Source organism: Malaclemys terrapin, chromosome 2, assembly GCF_027887155.1.
Source record: "Malaclemys terrapin pileata isolate rMalTer1 chromosome 2, rMalTer1.hap1, whole genome shotgun sequence".
NCBI classification, from domain to species: domain Eukaryota; kingdom Metazoa; phylum Chordata; order Testudines; family Emydidae; genus Malaclemys; species Malaclemys terrapin.
Window position 1 is genome coordinate 57,132,960 of NC_071506.1, and position 24,210 is coordinate 57,157,169.

At 40.5% G+C, this 24,210-nt stretch overlaps 1 protein-coding gene across 2 annotated transcripts in view; it reads left to right on the forward strand.

Annotated features, from left to right (window-relative positions):
- The first annotated feature begins 3,558 nt into the window (after positions 1 to 3,558).
- The window catches only part of TRPA1 (transient receptor potential cation channel subfamily A member 1), a 72,345-nt gene continuing 51,693 nt past the window's right edge, over positions 3,559 to 24,210 (forward strand). Inside the window, exons 1-8 of one of the 2 annotated variants that reach the window (XM_054016625.1) lie at positions 3,559 to 3,571; positions 9,644 to 9,791; positions 11,841 to 12,003; positions 12,510 to 12,685; positions 14,533 to 14,640; positions 16,672 to 16,780; positions 18,299 to 18,444; positions 22,180 to 22,316. In XM_054016625.1, the coding sequence (XP_053872600.1) occupies positions 9,672 to 9,791; positions 11,841 to 12,003; positions 12,510 to 12,685; positions 14,533 to 14,640; positions 16,672 to 16,780; positions 18,299 to 18,444; positions 22,180 to 22,316 (959 nt within the window). In that variant the 5' untranslated portion in view covers positions 3,559 to 3,571; positions 9,644 to 9,671. Of the gene's footprint in view, positions 3,572 to 9,512; positions 9,792 to 11,840; positions 12,004 to 12,509; positions 12,686 to 14,532; positions 14,641 to 16,671; positions 16,781 to 18,298; positions 18,445 to 22,179; positions 22,317 to 24,210 lie in introns of those variants that run through there. The other variant, XM_054016626.1, reaches the window with a different exon arrangement.

Genomic DNA, 24,210 nt, shown 5'->3' on the forward strand with positions numbered 1-24,210 from the left:
GCTTCAGCCCTGGGCAAACTCGAACAGCTTAATGGGACTAAATCAGGGGCCCCAGATAATCTTCATCCAAGAATATTAAAGGAATAATTAATATTAATGGAATTGCAAGCCCATTAGCAAGAATTTGTAATGAATCTGTAAACTCAGGGGTTGTACCGTATGACTGGAGAATTGCTAATGTAGTTCCTATTTTTAAGAAAGGGAAAAAAAGTGATCCGGGTAACTACAGGCCTGTTAGTTTGACATCTGTAGTATGTTAGGCCTTGGAAAAAAATTTGAAGGCGAAAGTAGTTAATGAGATTGAGGTCAATGGTAACTGGGACAAAATACAACCTGGTTTTACAAAAGGTAGATCATGTCAAACCAACGTGATCTCTTTCTTTGAGAAGGTAACAGATTTTTTAGACAAAGGAAACACAGTGGATCTAATTTACCTCGATTTCAGCAAGGCATTTGATATGGTTCCACATGGGGAATTATTAGTTAAATTGGAAAAGATGGGGATCAATATGAAAATTGAAAGGCGGATAAGGAACTGGTTAAAGGGGAGACTACAACGGGTCATACTGAAAGGTGAACTGTCAGTCTGGAAGGATACTAGTGGAGTTCCTCAGGGATCGGTTTTGGGACCAATCTTATTTAATCTTTTTATTACTGACCTTGGCACAAAAAGGGGGGAGTGTGCTAATAAAGTTTGCAGATGACACAAAGCTGGGAGGTATTGCCAATACAGAGAAGGACCAGGATATCATACAGGAAGACCTTGTAAACTGGAGTAATAGTAATAGGATGAAATTTAATAGTGAAAAGTCCAAGGTCATGCATTTAGGAATTAATAACAAGAATTTTTGTTATAAGCTGGGGTCACATCAGTTGGAAGTAACAGAGGTGGAGAAGGACCTTGGAGTATTGGTTGATCACAGGATGACTATGAGCTGCCAATGTGATATGGCTGTGAAAAAAGTTAATGCTGTCTTGGGACGCATCAGGCATTTTATTTCCAGTAGAGATAAGGAGGTGTTAGTACCATTATACAAGGCACTGGTGAGACCTCATCTGAAATACTGTGTGAAGTTCTGGTCTCCCATGTTTAAGAAGGATGAATTCAAACTGGAACAGGTACAGAGAAGGGCTACTAGGATGATCCGAGGAATGGAAAACCTGTCTTATGAAAGGATACTCAAAGAGCTTGGCTTGTTTAGCTTACTCAAAAGAAGGCTGAGGGGAGATGTGATTGCTCTCTATAAATATATCTGAGGTATAAATACCAGGGAGGGAGAGGAATTATTTAAGCTCAGTACCAATGTGGACACAAGAACAAATGGATATAAACTGGGCATCAGGAAGTTTAGACTTGAAATTAGACGAAGGTTTCTAACCATCAGAGGAATGAAGTTCTGGAACAGCCTTCCAAGGAGAGCAGTGGGGGCAAAAGACATCTGGCTTCAAGACTAAGCTTGATAAGTTTATGGAGGGGATGGTATGATGGGATAGCCTAATTTTGGCAATTAATTGATCTTTGACTATTAGCGGTAAATATGCCCAATGGCCTGTGATGGGATATTAGATGGTGTGGGATCTGAGTTACTACAGAGAATTCTTTCCTGGGTGTCAGGCTGGTGAGTCTTGCCCACATGCTCAGGGTTTAGCTGATCGCCATATTTGGGGTCAGGAAGGAATTTTCCTCCAGGGCAGATTGGCAGAGGCCCTGGGGGTTTTTCGCCTTCTTCTGCAGCGTGAGGGGGATGTCACTTGCTGGAGGATTCTCTGCACCTTGAAGTCTTTAAACCATGATTTGAGGACTTCAATAGCTCAGACATAGGTTAGGGGTTTGATACAGGAGTGGGTGGGTGAGATTCTGTGGCCTGCATTGTGCAGGAGGTCAGACTAGATGATCATAATGGTCCCTTCTGACAATAAAGTCTATGAGCTAGGCTCAGGTTACAGCCCTGATTTGGGACTGAAAGCCTCAAGCTTCAGCTTCAGCCCCCACCACAGGGCGGTGGGGCTTGGGCTTCAGCTTTGGCCCCCCCCACCTGGGACAGTGAGGCTAAGGCTTTTAGTCCCCCTTCATGGGATCATGTATTAATTTTTGTTGTCAGAAAGGGATTGCAGTGCAATGAAGTTTGAGAAACCTTGACTTAGTATATTCTATAATTATATCAATTCTCATCTCCACAGCGATGGATATTTGCCTATGGATAGAATAGTGCTATAATGTTAGGGCAAGATCCAGACACAGAAATTTTATAGTTGTTTTGATCATTTCAAAGGGGGCCAGCTATTCATTCTCAGTTCGCTTTAGTCACAACCTTATCCCACTAGTGAGTAGAGCTGGACTTGATCAACAGATCAAACACCATTTGGCACAAATCAACAGGCTCAAGAGATGAACTTTTGCATCAGAAGTTGCTTTCTTTTTAGATATTATTTTAGATTACTATGTTTTCAGATTAGATTACTGTGTTTTATACATTTCTGTTTTGTCCTCTTTCTATACAATCAAGCGTGAAAACAGCAAAGCTAGAGAATGCACTACTCTGAACCACCAAACACCCTGGTTTGAAAATGCCCTCTGGAACTGATGGACTCTGAAACCAGAAGATGAGTTAGGAGAAGGAATATTTTGAAAAACTCTCATAATCATTTGATCATTGCACCCAGTAAATTAGGCAGTATAATATACTGTTGCTAGCCAAATTTCTCCAGACTACACAAATACAAATACAGTTGTGCTGTTTGGTATGTGTGACTAGACAACTTGGTTGAAATATGATTGTGCTAGGAAATATTGTTATGTATAGATGCGCTAAACCACTCAAACTGTTCCCATATCAAAAAAGCATATCAGACAGTGGTTATGTGTAGCATGATTCTTTCTGTAGAGCAGATGAGGCCTAAGATGCATTAGAGAATTAGCTCAAATAAACCAAGCAATGTTGTGCAGTTTCAAAGTAAAATAGAGAAAATAAAGTGCAATTTATATTTCAGAAAGGAAGTACATGCAATTCTTTCTACTATTCCATATTGCATTAGGTATTGATCACATTCTGCTACTTTTTATACACTAATTCTGTTTTTTTGAAACATTTATTAGTACATGGATCTCAATAAGTAGACTACATTCTTGTCCACTGATGTTTGGATTATCCATTAAAAGCAATTAGTTCATTGCAAATAGGTAAACAAATACCCTCTAGTGACCACCTAACAAATCTAAAACTGTTCTGTGATATTGCATTAGAAAAAAATTCTGAAATGACAGGTACATTTATAGGTACATTTGCAGCCCATAATGAAAATGGATGGGTTTAGTCAGATGTTAAAAAAATGTCTTTAAGAGTCACTTCATGAATATTGATACTCCTCCCACTTTGTCCATTACAGGGACACTTTTAGTAAATAAAAGAATTCTCGCAAACAGTGCAAACCACCGTGACATAACTGCAGGATGCATGCTCCACTGGAACTACTGTATAAAAGTATCAGCAAATCAAGATTCAGAGAGTCTTATTTTTGATATCTTTATGTAGGTGTTACCGTCATCAGCTTCTGCAAATCTCTCTGAAGGGTAAGTATAATATTGTTTTTCGGTAGATCAAATAAAATTGCAGCCTAGGCATGTTGCTCTTTTTGTTTGTTTGTTTTAAAATATGCTTCTTTATACTGTAAAATACAAGATGAATTATCTTGCAATTTATTTTAGATATAAATTTAGCATAATTTTGAACTAATGAAGAATCTGTACCCTAAGGGCCATAATGAACTTTAATAAAATCCACTTTCTCCTAATAGAAAAATGAGATTAATATGAAATGTCAGTTCTTTAATACATCTTTTCATCATGTAAACTTGTTCACTAAGTAGCTTTTTATTTTTACCATAACAAAAATATATTGTTTCTTTCCTTAAATAGATCCTAGTAAGCATTGCTGCCATAGGAAAAAAAGTATATCTAAACAAGGCACTTCAGTTACTAGTAGATGTTACATTAATTATATTTATACTAAGTATTGTTTGAAACATAGAATTAATTATATTTGCTTCTGGAGAGATTATGCAGTTATTAGATAAGAATAATGTAGCTGTGGTAATGATCAGTTCATTTCTACTAAACACACTATGCAGCATATATATTTCAAATAGGTCCCCAATTCAGTGTTGTTGTACTCTACTAAGCATGCAGGACTTTCCCCTGTAAGGTTTTAAGTGCTTAGGCCCTGAACTCGTGAAGCATTTATTGAACTTCAAGCAAATGAGTAGTCCCATTGACTTAAATGAGACTCCTCATCTGCTTAGGTTGGGGGGAAAGTGCTTCAGTGCCTTGCTGCACTGAGCCCACAGGACATATTTTACAAACTGCCCCACTACCAGAGTGCTGGATTAAATCCATTTTATGCAGATGAAGGATTTGTTTGTTTTTTAAAATGTGTTTAATTACTGATTACCTTCTTGGTTCAACTGACATGTCAGAACGAAAGCTGACACATCACTTGGAGTTTCCTGAATTCTGCTGGTTTAAACAGCATAACTAATTTTAAAAGGAAATATATATGATTTCCATTTTATATTTCCAGATTAAATCCATAGTAGAATTTCAACCATATATAATTAGGCAAGTCTAAAGCAAAACTATAACCCAATTTTAAATTGTATTTTTCTTTGTATTTTTTTTAAGAAAGCAGAGATTTCATTTGATAGATTTGCAATATTTTGCAAGAATCCTTTTGACTACATATTCTACATTTTTAGCAAGTTTCTCCCATCCCACCCAGAAGAATCACTTAATGGACCAAGTTCAGCTCAGTGGGGTATCAGTGGAGTTGCATGAACATAACTGAAAGCAGAATTATTATTATTATTTGTTATTTATATTACAATAGCACCTAGGAGCCCTAGTCATGGCTTAGGACCCCATTGTGCTAAGATCAATATATACATTTTTACTGCCATCTTGAATGTCAAATGATCAGATATTCTTGGGAAGTAGGTGCCGGCAGCGTACCCTGCCTTTGCCAGTGTGCCCCATAATTGTACTCTGAAAAATGTATGTCCTATTTGAGCTATTCCCACCTGTGGTTTGCAGACTTCTGGTGACTTACGGGTGACCTGCAGAGAGCTAGCTTCTGCTAGGATGCGGGTTCTGTTCTTTGCTTTCAGCTGCTTCTACAAGTGCCCAGGTTAATTACTGTAAAAGGACACAGAGACCTATAAAAGCTGTTAGAAACAAAGAGGAGCAGCCATTCCACCTGATGGCCATTGATACACTGGAAAGTTGGAGAAATTGGTATCTGAGGGTGGGAGTGGGTATTGTGGGGCAGAATGGGAATGGGATTAAAAAAATAGTCCCACGCAGGGCTCTTTCTAACTCATTATACTGCTAGATAGAGTAAGATCTACTTAACCAAGGTATCTCTGTAGATGGCCTTTTCTCCTGAGCAAACAGAATTCCTGGTTAATGAAAAATATTATTGAAGTAGTGATATTGTTGTCTGGGAAGCTAGTGAGGTTGTCACACATACGGCGTGGCCATTGCTTCTCAGAGCTCCCATTGGCTGGAAATGGTGAACCACGGTCACTGGAAGCTGCAGGCGGTCATGCAAATGTAAACAAACAGTCTGGCGCCCTGCCAGCAGCTTACCCTGACGGGCCACTGGTCTAGCATATGTAGTTGATGTGGAAGGGTCAAGCTAAGAACAGGCAGTAGCATTCAAAAAATCTGAACAGAATTGTCAGAGGAGTAAACATACAGACCCAGCAGGAGACAAAACATAGCCAGAATTAAGCATCAATTTGTCAGAAGAACACATATCCATTAAGCAGAATCTGTCTCCTTTAAGCAACAACCACTGCAATTGGCTTAATTATTTGTCAGGCTTCAATTGACTCCCTGTGAGAGATCCTGATTAGGGATATATTTATTAGGTGGAGGGGCCTATATTCAATGTGAATACCTATTAACTTGAGGCACTCATGTTTCATATTTCCATCTCATCAGCTTTGGACAGTGCAAACAAAATCTCACTGTCTATTCCTATTTTTTTTCATTTCTCCACATTCATGTTACAATATTCTAGGGCAATACTACAGTTCAAGATCTTGTTTTGTATTCCTACTGTACATTTTAAAAAGATTTTCAGCATTTCAGGATGTAGTGGTAATATCCATTCTTGTTTTCAAGTCCCCATTTTGATTTTATGAGGCACATTACACATTTGTTACAGCAAGTTAAGCCACTTTGTTGAAAGCAATCAGTGTAGTCCTTAGTAAAATCCCATTAAGAGATAATGCAGTAAAATGATTCATGAGATTTGTGTAAAGTTTTAAATTAAATTCATAGTTAAAAGAAACAGGATTATACAAAGGAAAAGACAAGTATATAAAGACAATATTGTTGTTCTTTACAATCAAGGCATACCAGTGTGCTTATTAAAAGCTACTATGGGACCATAATTTTGTAAATCTAGACAGTGGATCAAATTAATCTCTGGGTAACTCCATTGACTTCAGTAGAGTTATACCAGGGATTAATATGGCTTATTCAATTAAGTTAAACAATGTAAAACTCTAAATAAGATTATTTTACATATCAATATTTTACAGTATTCCTATCTGACAATGCTGCCAAACGGGATCACCTTCATAGTAAAAATGATAGTGTAATCTTTCCGTATGCAGGGCTGATTTTGCAGTGACTATGCCTATGAAACTTGACTTCATTTGAAGTTTTGCCTGCCTTGGGCCCTTGTATATTTAATGTACATGCAATTCAGTTACTAAACAGTCATATTTTCAATGAAAATTCTCTCTGTGGAATTTTGCTGTACTAATGGAGCCATTGTTTTACCATTAGTGAGCTCATATCTAAAAGAAAATAGTATAAATTTGTTTTCAGTCCACTCTAGGGAAAACGATTCTAAGAAGAGTTACTTTTTGACTGCTTATTTGAATTAGTTTCTTATGTCAAGTCATTATGTAGAAATCTGAATCTGTGGTCAGTAGGCTTATGATTCCATTTGATTCCTCTTGGGAACTAAAAATGTGCATATTCTTTTTTCGCACTTTCAACATTTCCTCTACTCATCACTGTAAAGACTTCTGAGAGTGATTGAAAAAGAAAACAGTCTCAAGACTATCACTAAAACCAGTGTAACAGCCTAATGATGGCACTTTATTTGGGGACATAGCCTGCCATTGTTCCACACAAGGAATTCTGGCTGAAGTCCATGGGAATTTTATGTAAAAGGGGATGGCTGATATGATCCTAACAAATATTAGTTAAATACAAACTACAGATTAGTTCTTTGGTACATTATGCTCTTCATAACAAAGTAAACATCCCTGCAGAAAATGACATTTATTTTTTTCTTAGTGTAGTTAGAATGTCAGATGTTATGTTGTATTTCTAATAAAAAATAGGAGTACATATTAAAACAAAGGGCCCCCATTGCCAAAGCCACTCTAGGTATCGAAAAGTGGTTCATAGTGGATAGATGCACCTGTGAGCTGTGAGCGTTATTGCCTGCTCTTGATGGAATTACTGGGGAAGTGCTCAGAGATGGGGATGCAAGTATGCTGTGAGGATCATTCATCAATGGCTATTTCTACACCTTTGCAGAATAGATCTCATGTATGGAACAAGGCCACCCCCTTCAAGCTATCTAAACATGCCTATTTTGAGTTAGAGTGCTGCCAGCAGTGCTAATATCCACCCATGTCCTCTGTCCCCTGTGCTCAGGAAAGCTAGACAGCCTTTTAGGTGGCTCCTGAACATGCAGTAAGCTCTGGTGGAAAGAGGCACCTGTTCTCCTTTATTACTCTCATCTGGGGAAGCCATTATTTGACTTAAAGTGTGTATTTACATGGTATAGATCTTCTGACACTTTATTGTGAGCACTATAACAATTTTCCTATGCTCTGCTTGTCAGTTCGGTGACCCAGCTATTGAACTATTTTGTTTTTAGCAGTATACAGTTGTGCTACTGGGTACATGATTAGATGACAATGGGAAACTGTGGGCTATATACTGTCCTTGATCCATACATAGAACTTCCAGTGATGTCACTTGGAGATCCATACATGAATTGAAAGCAAAATGTAACACTGTATTTCCCTTTAGTATTACATTTTTGCACTTTTTATAGTTGCTGAAGTCTCAGTAACCTCTGCGTATGCTAAAAACTGCATAAATTCTTCCATAATTCATTTCAGTATTCCATTCTTGGTATACTTAAACCCAAAGTTTAAACGTTTTAACGTAAATCCACTGGGCTAAATCCTGCTCTCGGTTATAATGCTGAAATATCAGGGTAACTCAGCTGACTCCCATTAGGTTCACATTGGTGTAAATAGGAATGGAATTTGGTCCATCTATTACAAGAACTACTGTACAGTATAAGCCAAAGGTTTTCCAACCTGGATGACTTCAGTGAGGGGCTGCTGGGCTGCCAGCACATTTGAATATCACTCTACTTATTCAGGTGCCTACATATAGATTAGGAACCTAACTTTTTTTATTTTTGAAAATCCTGGCCATGTTTTCCACACTAACCCCTTTTACTAGTTGACCATAATTTTCTTAAAAAAACAAACAAACCAAATTTTAGTCTGAAACGTTCCATGATTGATTTCAGCCTGAATGTGATTTTTGTGTAATGTTTAACCACATATGATTGAAAGAAGGCTAAATCAAGTCAGTATGAAAATAAAATCACTTTTTTTCTAGTGCTGTCAAAATTAATTGCAGTTAATCGCGTGATTAATCGTGCCGTTAAACAATACTAGAATATCATTTATTTAAATATTAATTTTTAAAATCACGATTAATTTTTTTTAGTTAATCGCGTGAGTTAACTGCGATTAATCAAGAGCCCTACGTTTTTCACATTCCAATAAAAATTGTGGAGTTGTATAACTTGAAGGAAGCTTAAGCAAGACACTTCTAAATTAGCATGATTTTATTAGTCTTCACTGAGGAAAGAAAAACAATCCAAATCGGAAGAAGATCAGCAGCGTCACTGTGAATTCTAAGTTACCTAAGAGAACAATCAAACAAGAAAGAGTAAGGCTATGTCTACACTCCAAACTTAAATTGACCTATGTTAGATCGATTTACAGCCATCACAGCGCCTGCCCCTCTTATGGTGACCAGACAGCAAATGTGAAAAATCAGGACAGGGGGTGGGGGGTAATAGGAGCCTATATAAGAAAAAGACCCAAAAATCAGGCTATCCCTATAAAATCGGGACATCTGGTCACCCTAGTTGTGGTGGTGAATCTCCCTCACAGTCACCCCCTTCCTTCCCCGCTGAACACTCAGCTCACTCCTGGGCAAAGAGCTTCGCTCGTGGCGGGGAAAGACCCCGGCTGAGCGCCCCTCGCGCAGCTCAGGAAAACGTTCCCTGAGCCTGGGGCTCCAGGCTGGTGGAAAGGGGGCGGGCAAGGGCTGGTTTCCTTGGGCCCGGTGAAGGAGGCGGGGAGACGTTTCCTAAGTGCCCCCAGCGCTTCGCTTCCCTAGCGGCTCTTCCAGCTGCGGGTCCCCCAGCCTCGCCGGGCTGCGTGTCCCTGGCTGGCTGGCCGCGCTCCGCGCCCCGCCACAGGCGCTCCCCCGGCGCGGGACTCACTGGCTCTCGCTGCCTTCCAGGTGGCTGGAGCGGGCGGCGGACAGAGCCATGAAGCGCGCCCTGCTGAAGATGTTCCAGCCGCGGGAGAAGGCGGCGTGCGGCGGCTCCTACCACGGGGTCGTGTGCGAAGCCGATGCCGCCTCCCTCGCCTCGCAGGACGTGTTTAAGGTCGGTGCGGATAGAAGCGGGGCAGGGAGGGCAGACGGGCTGGCGAATGGGGCAGGGGCAGGCGCTGAGGGCGCGGGGAAGGCTCTGCCGGGGGAGATGGGGGAGGTGAGCTGTCTAAGGTGGGGGCATGGGAGAGGCTGGAGATGGCAGGGGGCACAGAGGGCGTGGGGCAGGAGGAGGCTTAGAAGGGTTGGTTTTTTATTGGTCAATATCAGCAACCCTCCATTTCCCCCTACACCCACTAACACCCCCCCCCCACACACACACACTGTATTTCCATGGGTAACAGTCCAAATGTACAGCCCGGGGAAGGAAGAAAAATGCCGCTTGAGAACTTGCCTGTAGTGATGGTGCAGCCCTGTTGGTCCCCAGAAATTAGCTACTATGATTTTGGATATTCCTAGATTAGTATTAGCTATTATGACACGAAGAAGAGCTCTGTGTGGCTTGAAGGCTTGTCTCTCTCACCCACAGAAGTTGGCCCAATACAAGATGTTGTGTCCCTTGTGTCCCTTGAGAACTTACCAGAGTCTGATCTAAGATTACTTGGTATATTTGGGGATGGGATATTGACAATTTAGATTTTAATGGTACTAAAGCTTGAACGTTTTGAATCTCAGTGTCTACTCTCATTAAATAATGATTGTCTAACCCCTTTTATTGTCTGACATGCAGGGCCGGCTCCAGGCACCAGCCCACCAAGCATGTGCTTGGGGCGGCACCTGGAGGGGGGCGGCGTGGCGCTCCGGCCCAAGAGTGGGGCCGGGACTGGGCTCGCCGCCCTCCCGCGGCGCTCCGGCCGCCGGGGAGAGCAGAGCCCCGGCCGGGCTCTCCACCCTCCTCCTGGCGCTCTGGCCGCCGGGGAGAGCGGAGCGCCGGCTGGGTTCTCCGCCTTTCCCCGGCGCTCAAAAAAGCTGCCCACCCTCAGGCGGCAAGAAAGGCAGAGCCGGCCCTGCTGACATGCAGCTGCATAATTTCCTGCAACTGTGAACATTTTAATGGATTTTTTTCTCCAGAGCAGCCCAAAATCCTGAAGGCACAAGCCCCCTCTCTTTGAAGTGTGACTTGAAGGCACAGCCCAGAATCATTCTCAATCTCAGTGTAAAGTTCTCTTCAGGGAAATGGACAAGATTATTTATTTTCCTTCATGGTTAAACTCTTTCCCCTGGACACAGGGGAGCAGAATAGAGGCTGGTGGGTAGGAAGATCTCTGACCTGATGTAGAAGGGAAAACAGTTGAGTCTAGATCACTTTCATTTTTGTTAATTTCATTTTGCTGCTTGTTTTGGGCTTGATTCTGCACTCATTGAAGTCAATAGGAGTTTTACCATTGGCTTCAATGAAGCAGGATTTGATTCCTTGGGCATGGAGCTGTGCAGTTGATGAGCTATGGAGGTTTCTGGTTGTATCAACTGCAAAGAGCACATATTCATTTCAGTATTTGAATACAGCTACTTATATGCATTATCAGGCTGTAAAACCGGAGTAATAATATGCAAATTATACAGCAATTCATGTGGTATTTTCTGATCTTTTTCTTTGCCATTCTTTTTAGCAAAAGGGAAAATTAGAAGCTAGAGTAAGGATTTTGAATTACACTTATACTTTTAAATATTGTATTTCACGTTTGGATTGGTGTGAAAGTGCCTGTTTTTTAATTTTCTGTTGCCAGCTGGTTTATATATTAGTTGGTTGATCCATTTAGTTTGTCTTTGATTTATTGAAAGCTCAAATCAATTATAAGATTTATTATGATAAATCAATGAAAAAGTTGAACATTTTCAGAAATAACGTCTTTTACTTTTAGAAACTAATTGAATGGTAAGGCCAGGAACAAATCACACCTTTATATTTCACATAATGAAAAACATGTACAAGATCCTTAGCAAAAGTAAAAGTAATATATGTAGTCCAACTGCTTCTGAAACTGATAGGCAAACAAGACAGAGAGAAATTTTATTCTGATCTACTTTTTAGCATATGGTGTTACTAAAGACTAGTTTACTAGAAAAAAAGAAAGAAATTTACAATATTTGCACCCAAAATTAGGTGATTTCAGATGGAAGTGCTTGCAGATTACGGAGTTTCATTAAGAAAAATCGTTCCGGGCTTAGCAAATTGGATGAACTGAATGCCACACCATTGCATCATGCTGCAGGAGGAGGACAAATAGAATTAATGGAGATGATTTTAGATGATTCTTCCAATGAAGGTAATACATTATTAAATTATCTTCTGTATCATTAAATAAAAATAGTTAAATAAAAGCATTCGCTACTTCAATGGTGTAGACTGGTGTTTGGATTTATTACTGCCATTTTCACAGAGGAATCATGATTTTCTTAGTATTGTTTTGGTACCTTTGCTACATGTTCATCCTTACTCTCCTCTGTTGTAGTATGTTGACATTTCTAATTAATAAATTATGTAACATTTCCTCTCAATAATAATATTGTGGATTCAGCATAGGATGTAATTAATTACCTGAGATTCATTTGTAATGTAACTGGCAGCTTAGTAATATCAGCAAGAGTCTTTCACAGTTGATGATTTATTTAAACAAACCTACAAACAAACAAACAAACCCAATGACAGAGAGCCTCTACTGAAAATACGATATTTCACAGGAAAATCAGTTGTCTATTAACTACATCAGAACATTTGCCAGCTACATGTTTATTTGTAGAATTTACTTTGTTTTTTTACCTTTTGACCTAGTGTTAAATGTGATGGACTCCTCTGGAAACACCCCACTGCACTGGGCCACAAAAAAAAACCAGGTTGAAAGTGTTAAATTACTTCTCAGCAGAGGCGCTAACCCAAACATTCTAAACTCCAGTATGATGGCACCTCTTCATCTAGCTGTGCAGTGCCTTCACAATGAAATAGTTAAGGTAAGATTATAGTCCAAGTAAATATACATGCAAAAAGGGCTCAAGAGCCACCTGGGCACAGAATTTCACTAGTTGTATGCAAAATTCCAAGTGTAGAAATTCACAAACAAGAGGCTTATATCCACTGAAAATATATCCTTTTAAGTTCTTCAAATGGCAGGAATGCTGTTTAGCATGTGGCACTCACAAAAGAGATAATCTGTACTCAGAAGTTGATAAGAAAAAGTGACTTATCAACAAAGTTTTCCATTAAGATTTGTTCTGACAATGATTTTTAGTAAGAAAATTTGTTTTTTAGTAAACAAAACATTTTATAACCATGTTGAAAACAATTTCAATATACATATTGATAAAGCTGAAATTAAAATGTTGATAAAATATTATGAAAAATTTAGCAGCAAATGGGACTATTCCAAATCCTGTGAAACAGAAACAACTTTGAAATTTTTAGCAAAACTATTTCCCCATTTTTGACTAGGCGTATGTTGTATGGGAAGAATTCTGGAAGTTACTAGCTCGTGCATTTGTTATAACATCAGCAGAAAAGCACTTTTCTAAATTGAATCCAAACTCTTCTAATAGTTTTCTCAAACACAAAAAGGAAGAAAACACCACTGTGTTCCATAGTTTAAATAAAGTTCTGTAAGATGTCAGAGATTCCCCTAAACAGCTACCAAAACCTCCAGCTTTCCCCTCACCGCTTTTGCAATGCACATATGCACTATCTGTTAAAAACAAATCTGGAACATGTTGGAATTTGAAAATTGAATTCTGGATTTAGGCCTAAATTCACCTTCAAGACTCTGCACAAGTCTGCTCATGCTTACGTATATGCTCTCATGTCTTCCCCCTCACTTTCCTCTATTCAACCTAACTCTCCCTTTGTTTCCCTTTCCAAAAGCTAGTTAATATGCCAAATTCTCCAGTGCAGACAAGGCATATGGGAGCTATTAGAAAGGGAAATAAAGTAAAGTTTATTTAGCAAGAGAAAACACAGAAAGAGAAATATAGATAATATCTAGAGACATTTAATTTTTCTCAGATCTCCCAGAATCCATTGCTTCTTAGACCTGTGCTGGTAACTTTGATAGATATCCAGACAGCAGTAGAAATTCAGTGGTATATAGTTCAGTGCCAGTGTAAACACAGGGCGAAACTGAATCAGAACTTGACCCAAAATAGTATAGCTAGTGTGGAGTCACTTTACTGTTGGTGCTTACAGCAGTCTTGACCCACTAGCTCAATTACTAGTGATTCTCTACTGCAGGGCTAGTTCTAGGTTTTTTGCTGCTCCAAGCAAAAAAAAAAACACACTCTGAGAGCGCAACTGCCGAAGCAAAAAAAAAAAAAAAAAACCCACCCGGAATGCCACCCCTGGAATTGTGCCACCCCAAGCACATGCTTGGTTTGCTGGTGCCTAGAGCCGGTCCTGCTCTACTGTAAACATAAGCTTTGTTTCCCGGATCTACTCTCACCTGCACCATCTTACACTGTGGTACATACATTTGGAACTCCTTTCCTCTCCTTCCATTACTCCTTTATTCTGCATGCTGTTGCTCCTCAAATAGAACACTAATAATAAGAAAAGATTCATGATAAGCCATTAAATTAGTGGAAAATTTTAAAGGTTCTCTTTTGTGGCTATTAGCCAGGATGGGCAAGAATGGTGCCCCTAGCCTCTGTTTGCCAGAAGCTGGGAATGGGTGATGGGAGGATCACTTGATGATTACCTATTCTGTTCCTTCCCTCTGAAGCACCTGGTTTTGGCCACTGTCGGAAGATAGGGTAATGGGCTAGATGGACCATTGGTCTGACCCACTATGGCCGTTCTTATGTTTACTGTCTAGGTGTTGGTCCAACACAGCAGTACAGATGTTAATCTGGAAGGAGAAACTGGCAACACACCTATAATACTAGCATGTTACAAAGAAAACCCTGAGGCACTGACACTTCTGGTACGTAGAATTATTTGATTTTCCCTAATGTTCTTCCGCTTATCTTAATACAATGTGTTGTCTGTTTTTCTATATCTCTGCTTAACCAAAGAAGCGTAAACATAAATTAAAGCCCCAGTACAGGGCTATCCCTAGACATTTTGGTGCCCTAAGCAGCCCCCCCGTGGGGGAGTGGTGGCCCCAGGCCTCTGCAAGGGAGTGGGGGGGTCCCAGACCTCCATGGGAGGAGCAGGAGCAGGCTTGGGGGGCAAGGGGGAAACCGCCCCCCAGCATGAGCCGGTGGAGTGGGTTGGGGCTGTGTTGCTCCACTTCCTGCTGTCCGGTGATTGCAGCGAGGGCCTAACCCCGCACTCATGGGGCGGCGGGAAGTGGAGTGACACGGCCCCAGCCCACTCCGCTCTGCTCCCCTGGCTCCCAGCCCTGGGACTTGGAGGGCAGGGGAGAACTGCCCCACAGCATTCACCGGCGCTGCAGAGTGGGCTGAGGCCGGGTCGCTCCACTTCCTACCGCCTGGTGAGTGCAGGGTGCGCCCGACCCCTGTTGCAGTCCCCCAGGATGTTGCTCAGAGGAAGGGGTGTAGTGGGGGCGGGGCTGGAGCGGAGCAGGGACGGGAAGAGGCGGGGCGGGGGTGCAGCAGGGGTGGGGGTTTTGGGGAAGGGATGGTGTGGGGGCGGGGCTGGGATGGAGCAGGGGCAGGGGCCATGGGGAAAAGGCGGAGCCGGGCAGAGGCAGCTTTCCTGGGCAGCTCAGCCAGCCAGGGGATTGGGCTGGCTGCTGGAGCAGCATGCAGCTGCATAGGGCACCAGGAAATTTGGGGCAATTTGGTGCCCCAAATTTCCTGGTGCCCTACGCAGCTGCTTACTTTGCGTATGGGTAAGGACAGCCCTGCCCCAGTACTGCAAGTTGCATGTGCCTGAGTGGAGCCCCGTTCACTTCAATGGATCCCTATAATACTGCAAATAAATGTGTCACATCCTTGTGCTCTCATATAGTTCCATTACATGTAAGGATGCATCTATTTGCAAAATTGGTATCTTAAGCTAGAAAAAAGACATTTTAGCTTCTTGCATGAGGTACATTTTTTTCCTTTTTTCTGAAAAGCAGTGTGTTTTATCTGCCAGCATGTGCCTGTCCTTCCTTGGGAATCTTTTAAATCTGTTTGTACCTACAGCAACACTATGAAAAAAAGTGTTAACAGGATTCTTGAGTGCATTAGGTGAAAACAATGCCCATTCCTGAGAAAAATATCTTGTCCTGGCCAAGCTGGAGGAAAGAAAAGAGGTTATGGATATAGTTTAATTAGGCTGAAACTTTATTCTCTTAAAATATCTGGGAATACCCAGCAATAAATCATACAGTGTGGGTCATCATTATTTTCTTAATTGTTTTCTCCTATTTGGGAGAACTGCTGTCTGCCCTCCCCCTTCCCAACCTGGTCCCAGTCTGTCACTGGGACCCCAGCACCATTGAATGAGGGTTATGGGGGGCTGAAAAAAGGGGATCAGGGGTTTTCTCCCCACTGCACTAGACATTAGGAGCCCCAGCCCCATTTCCCCAGTGTCTTCCCCTAAATTCTTTTCCAAATTGAGTTTATCAGGGAACTGTATTCCCTCTGTACCGTGTGCCTGCACTGGACAGCTGCAACACATACTATCTACTAAGCTCCCGCACTGGGTCCGGGATCTGCTGTGAGGAAGGTGAAAAAACTCACCCCACTTTGGTCAAGTATATTTAAAAAACCCCAGAAAACCCCAAATGAAATGTGATTTTGGAAATGTGAATTTTAGAAAACGGAGGGGTAAACTTCAAGCATGCTCCTTGAGGAATTACACTTCACTGTTTATTGGATTTATATGTATAAGTCTAGCCTGCTATTCTATTTTTTTTTTCAAATAAATCATGTACTTTAAAGATCATCAAAACATAGAATAAAGACAGACATTACAAGTGAGAAAGTACATCTATGATCATGTGTTATTTGGTCATAATGTTCAGCATGCCATTTAACTATATGTGAACACTATTTTTCAGCTTGAAAATGGAGGAAAGTTATGTAAATCAAACAAAACTGGATGTATGCCTGTCCATGCAGCTGCCTTTTCAGGTGCAAAAGCATGTATGGAAATTATTTTAAAAAAAGGTAAATAAATGTTCCAAATCTCTTTTGTTTCATCCTTATTAGTTATAGGGTACTGTAAATGAGCAGCCTCCTCCCAGCTGCCCTCTCGTGGTCTCAAGGCAGCCCTTCAATTGGCCCCTCACCTCAGTTTCCCTTTTGAGTCCCCAGTATCTCTGTGGAAGCTTATCTTCTCATCCACACACAGTTGATTAATAAAACGTAGTGCAAATAGTCCATAGTAAAAGTTCCAAAACATAGTCCATATCACCCCAGTGCAAGTAGTCCTTAAAAACCACATATCCTTTTGGCCACTGACATAACATGGACCACATTCTGGCATCTTCTGCTACACCTGGACTCTTTGTCAGTCCTCTGTTTCTCAGCTTTAACAGGTAGCCCAGGCCTTCCTTTTGGGGGGCAACCCCGCTCTCCTCATGGGAACTCCCAAAGCCTCTCTTCTGGGAGTATCCTCCTTTCATTCTTTCTCTGGATCCATCTCTCCTGCAAGGAGACATCAGTTGGTAAGCCCCCCTGCTGCTGCCCCTTCCTTCAGCCTTTTCTGGGTGTTGGCTCTGGCTTAGAGCCAACAGGAATCTCTCTCTCTGCTACTGCTGCTGCTGCTCCTCCTCCTCCTCCTATTATTATTATTATTATCTTTAGCCGTCTCCAGCCCTGGCTTTCTGACTTGAGGATGCCAGCCAGCCAGCAAGCCCTTCTTGCTGCTCTCCTGCCTTCAGACTTCTCCCAGGGACTGCCTTCTCTCTATGGCATCTTTCCTCTCCCTTCTCCTGTCTGACTCCTGACTGACTGACCCAGCTCTGACTTTTAACTGACCTTTTATAGGCTCCCAGGTGCTGCCCCATCCTCTTAATTAGCCCAACTGGGAGTACCTAGACTGGGACAGGAGAGCTGAGCCCTATTTCATTTAATGGGCCAGTTATCCTGTTACGGTACAGCTATAGTTGAGCTGGGAGGCTTGTATAGATGTACATCCATGAGTTCTGCTTGTGCTAGTGCCTAAAAAAGTAGTGTGTCCGTGGTGGCACAGGCGGTGTTTCAGGCTAGCTGCCTGAGTATGTGCCCAGGGATCAGGTGGGATTATACTTGCGCCGGCTAGTCCATGTGGCCGCCTGTGCTGCTGAGACACGCTGCCATTTTTAGACACTAGCTCAAGCAGAGCTAATGCAGGTATGCCTAAGCAAGCTGGGAATCACATCTCCCAAACATACCTGTAGTAACACTTAGTGCGTATTTAGTACTTTGCTTCTCAAAGGACTGTGCAAACAAAGGTTTTGATCCTGTAAACATTTACACACTACAAGTTCAATGAGAATGCTCCGATGAGTAAAGTTACACATATGAGTAAGTGCTTGTACAACAAGGACTTATATGCTCCCTTCAATGAACTCCATGAGTGTTAACAGGAGTTACATGTTGGTATTGTGGGGGAAAATATATCCCTATATTTGTTTGTTTTTTAAATCTTGATTTCTTGTGTTATCTTTATTTAATATGTTTGTACTTTGTTTTCTTTCTCAGGTGAAGAGTTAGGCCATTCTACTGAAAGTCATATCAATTTTACCAATAATGGAAAGTGCAGTCCTCTTCATCTGGCAGTTCAGAGTGGAGACTTGGAAATGATAAAAATGTGCATTGAATTTGGAGCACAGATTGATCTGAAACAGGTAACTGTTAATATAATACAATACATAATCCCCTTCGTTTTCCATTTAAACTGATTTTACCAAAAAAATCCCGGGTTTTACAGAAGGTATTATTTGTTTTTTTCCAATTTTGTATTATTCAAATATATAAAAATAACTTGTTTTATTAGGAAAATACAATGTATTGCATGAGATATATGTATTACAATAAAACATCAGTCTGTGTGTACATGAAAAGCTGCCTGTTAAAGTAAGGCTTTGTATTAGTCAAGAAGATATGCACAATAAGTGAACAGGCACACACGCAAGCTCTGAAGTGCATGCCCATCTGAACCTACTGATGAATCTCATGCCCATCACATACACATTTCAAGCTGCTAGCAGATAATGGTTTAAAGACCTGATATAATAAAATGGGAAGAAAATAAAAATCTGTATCAGAATAAGTTTCAGAACATAAGGAAGTATTTGAAAGTTTAAAAAAACAAAAACAGGAGAAAAGGATGAAATTGAGTGTATGCGCTGGAAATGATGTGGCCCAATTATTTAATGTAAACATTTATAGGCTGATAGTTCTAAGTCTACAAGAGTAAACTGTTTATTCAAATGAAAAATTTTATTTGGGGATTAGAGATATATTGTTTTCTTAAACTCAGAGGTGGCATTATGTTTTGAGTTCTGTTTTAATTCTGCAGCAAAGCACATTGAGTTCCATTATCAAAGCATTAATCTATTGAATACTTTTTTCCCGTCCTTCAGTCCACCAAAATAAACCTCAATATTTACCCAGAAAAATGTTTTTTTCCACCAATTTTCACCTTTTTTTGTTGTTGTAGAAATAAACACTGATAAATTCCTGGGAAAAATTAAATACAAACAAAAAATGAAGGGCCTTAGCAATATACTTGTGTCTGTTAGAAATGGTGTAAGTAGCTTTTTCCCCTTACAAACTGTATCCTGAAAAGTTTTACACAGAGAAATAATGCAATTCCACAGATAGTTAAGGGAAATTAAGAGGAATAAGCAAATGAGCCAAAATAAGGTTTCAGGTGAAATTTGTGAATAAATGGAGAATCAGAGATAGAGAAATACAAGAAGACTTTTCCAGATGGCAGGAACTGCAGAAGAGAAGACCCTCCCTCCACCACTGGTTAGATTGCATAGCTCAGCAGAGTGTAAACTAAGTGCTAGATAAGTGGTGTCATCCAGGAGAGTAGAATGAGAAAAGGTTTCTGAGGGAGATTGGAGCAAATCCAAAGACAAGAAAACTCCTACAAACAAAGCATGAAATCCTGGCCCCCTTGAAGTCAATGGCAAAATTCCTGTTGGCTTAAATGGAGCCAGTATTTCACCACAAGAGAAGGTAGTTGTGAACTAGATTCTGAAATAAATGTTGTGATAGCAGAGCTGTTGGAAGGTAATGTGGTTGTGAGAAGTGAGAAGATGAGGAGCAACATGCTGAAGTCAGGAGAAATCCTCAGCTGGCTAAGGCAGTTTTAAGGCCCCTTTGTACCAGATGAAGCAGTGTCAGAAGCTGCTCCTCAATTCTGAAAGACAATTGTGAACCAGAGAAACGCTGTGGAATATGAGGATAGGCTTGAAAGCGGAAATATTACTGGCATGGATTTGTGTTCTGAAGTGCACTTCCAGTTATACAGTTCTTAACAGCACTTTGCTGGAAGTTGGGACATTTAAAACAATGTATTTCTGTTAGAAAAGCTAAATGAAAAGCATGTGGTATTTACAAATAGTTATTTCAGTGGGAAACTGCAGAGAAGGCCTGCATGACAAACGGGTTGTTGAATGTCTCAGGAGAACAAATTATTGACCAGACCCTGTTTGTCTTTCTCATGCAAGCTATCTTATTGACTTCCACAGGACTCCTTGTGTGAGTAAGGACTTCTTACATTAGTAAGGATATGCTGGATCAAGCAACATTTACTCACCTAAAGATTGTAGTACTTTTTATATCTAAAAAGTCAAATCCTGCTCACCTCGCTCTGACCACTAGTCTGGTTGTAATAAGTAGGACTACTGGTGTAAGTAAAACAAGAAATCCTACTGATTACAATCAGACTAGTGGACCCGTGGAAGCTGGAGAGGAAGAGGGTGTGCTACAGAATTTCTATTAATGCAGCTAAATGTGGAACAGTCTTATGTTCTTCATTCAGTTTTCTAACAAATACATATTTCTGATGAGAGCCCAGACCTTAATCAGATTACTTGTGTGAGTAAATTCTACTCATGTGAATATGGAATACTCATGTGAGTAAGGATTTGCATGACTTGACAAAAAGGTGTGTCTTTCCTTTATGACAGATTTCAGAGTAGCAGCATGTTAGTCTGTATTCACAAAAAGAACAGGAGTACTTGTGGCACCATAGAGACTATTTCCCCATGTTAAGTATCCTCACACCCCTTGTCAACTGTCTGCAATGGCCCATCTTGATTATCACTACAAAAGTTTTTTTCTCGTACTGATTATAGCTCATCTTAATTAATTAGCCTCTTAGAGTTGATATGGCTACTTCCACCTTTTCATGTTCTGTATGTATATATATCTCCTTACTATATGTTCCATTCTGTACATCTGATGATGTGGGCTGTAGCCCATGAAAGCTTATGCTCAAATAAATGTGTTAGTCTCTAGGGTGCCACAAGTACTCCCGTTCTTTCCTTTATGTATTTGTTGTTTGGATATGTAGTATCTAAATGAGATCATCTGGTGGTGAAACTGTTAATACAACACTTGTGCTTTTCCTTTTTGGTGAGTGGATGGTGCAGGGAGTATTTAAGCATGGATATGGCACCATGAAAAATACTATTTCAATTAAATGAGACTTTCTGGTCATTAAAAGTTATACATGTGTAGCCAAAAGGAAAAAACACAAGACTGCTCAGACATCTGTCAAGTGTGGATATGATTCACCCAGTCAAACAGATCACATATTAACATGGATAATAAGGGCTAACAAGCAAACAATTACTTTTTATAAAATGAAGAAATTGGAAAATATATCTCAGGAAATAAATTAAACATAATAATTAACATGACAAAAAATGACTATTTTTTCCTATGAGAATTGTTGTACCTGCCTACCTACAGATGATTTCCTCTGCTTTAGCCTCCAACCTTCAAGGCTACAGTGTGGCCATTATTATTCAAGCTACAAAGGACAGCTTGGACTTTTTCACAGTCCATCCATGGGCAGGTCTACACTAACCCCCCAATTCGAACTCAGGTACGTAACTTCAGCTACGTGAATAACGTAGCTGAAGTTCGAAGTACCTTTGTTCGAACCTACCTCGGTCCAGACGCGGCAGGCAGGCTCCCCCGTCGACTTTGCGGTACTCCTCTCGCCGAGCTGGAGTACCACAGTCGACAGCGAGCACTTCCGGGTTCGACTTATCTCGCCCAGACAAGACATGATAAGTCGAACCCAGAAGTTCGATTTGGTTGCCGCCAAACTACCGGGTAGTGTAGACCTACCCTATGTCATTCAGCTCAAGGGGCTGCTGTTCAATGACTAAGAGTATTAGGTAGGCCTTAAAAATGATCTAATTAATACTGCATTATTCCTAGACTTCTGTAGCCTAATATGTAAGAGTCGAAGTGTACAAACTGAAGTGTGGTCTCCTGCATGGCAGTTCATGTCACTGAAGTCAGGCTACCAGGTTATGACTGATCTTTTAAGCAGATTGAATTGATTGAAAATTAATTTGATTTTAAATTGTGCCTTATAATCCTGTTTGCAGAATGAAAAATGCACAGCTCTTCATTTTGCTGCCACCCAAGGAGCAACTGAGATTGTTAAATTAATGATGTCATCCTATGCTGGTGATGAATCTATTATTGATGCACTAGATGGGAATAAGGAAACACTGCTTCACAGGTAAGAGAATCCTCTAACATCATATTCATAATCACTGTTTCAGTTCCAACAATAGCCAACAATATAACTTCAACTAATTAGAGAAAACAGGGGATGTGCATCCACATCTGGAGGGATTTCTTACTGATATGTGGATTCAGGAGGTAGGTGATCTCAGTAGGACACAGTGTAATTGGTTGATTGATCAAGCTGCTGGATGCTTGGAGTCTTATGCCTAGGGTCAAGACCAAAGAGAGATCGAGATTCTGGCATCTGACATGGTACATTCAGCAACTTTCACTGCCTCTTTGAACTGGAAAACTACTCTAGTGTAGGATCAGAGGGCAGACCAGCTGAAAGAAATTGCAGTACTGGAAAAGGGATACTCATGGGAAGATAGAAGAAGATGATGTTTTGGAACTATCAAAAGCCTCTTGAGGCACCAGGCCCAAATAAATGCTAAACTTCTTTTAATAGGATTCAGTGGACCTTCCCAAACAAATGAATGAAGAAGGAATATCAAAAGCGCACTGGAGTCTATTTCACTGTTCTGTAACAAAAACATTTAGTGCCTGATTTTCAAAAAAATCAGGGTACAACTGTACATCCACGTACAGTTACTATGACTGCTTATGCAAATCAAGAATTTGTAAATGGCCATTTGTACATATAACTGCATCTCAGCCCGGAGTAAATTAAAGCAGCAGCAGTAGCAAGATCAGGATTTTGCTGGTGAAGAAAGGCAGGAAAATAGGGAAGCATGCCATTTGCTCAACAGCAGATGATTTTTCTCACCACCCAATGAATTTTGGATGAGGAATGTGCCACCAGGCATCACAAGAAGAGTTCATTGTTAACAGGATTTCTCAGAAGACTCCATAAGGTAGATAGGGGCCCTGATCTGTTAAGGGCAGCCAGGGTGTGTGGGATGAGACCCAGTTAGAGTCCTGGTTTCAGGCTTCAGTTTGAATATTTTACAAAGCCTATGTCCTGTCATCTTGGAGTTTCTTTTGTCCATATGCTAAATATTTGATCTTCCTGGCAGGAAATATTTCCTGTATCTAGTAGAAGTCTCTCCACACACTTGAATCACTGATATTATTTTAAAAATCACCCTTTTAATATCATCAGTTCTAAGTATAATGTTCCGCAGTCTATAAAATAACTCCACCAATGTGTCAGGTGGTATCTCTGAGAAATTTTATTACCTTGGCGCTGGAATTGTGTATAACTACATTACACTGAGATCACCTGTTGTAAAATTTAGTGTTAAGCCTTAATGGAACAGAAAAGATAACAATTCTTTAATATAGTTGATCAGAAATGCAGCAAAGTCCCAATTTCTCAAAACATTTTAAATTTCTAACTTCATCATTTTTCTGAAAGTGCTTGGTTCATTTTATTTTTTCCCTACAATATTACATTTTAATATCCTACTGCAGCATAAAACTTTAGATTTGTACAATATGCAAATATTTAAAAAATATCTTTTGTTAAGTTAATAGCATGCCCCCCCCTCCCCTTGCCCTGAGGTATGTTTTAATTCGTTCTCTAGTTTTGGTATGCAATTGATTACCACAATCAGAATATTCCCTGAGCAGAGTCAAGCAATTTACACGGCCTGATCTGGCATTCTGTACACATCCAAAGCTTCTAGTAAGGTCAGTGGGAGTTCCGGGTGCCATATCCCATTGAAATCATTTGGAGTTTCAGGTGTACACAGAATAAGTCGAGCCCCTGGTGCATAATACTTTGTATCAACATTTTATGGTATTATAAAAGGTACTAATTTCCGGCTGTATTGGAGTCAATAGGAGTTTTACCATTGACTTTAGGGGGGCCCAGGATTTCACTCAATGAGTTTTTAGCATATCTGTAGAATTGAACATGGTTAAAAATCCAAGGTCCACAATAC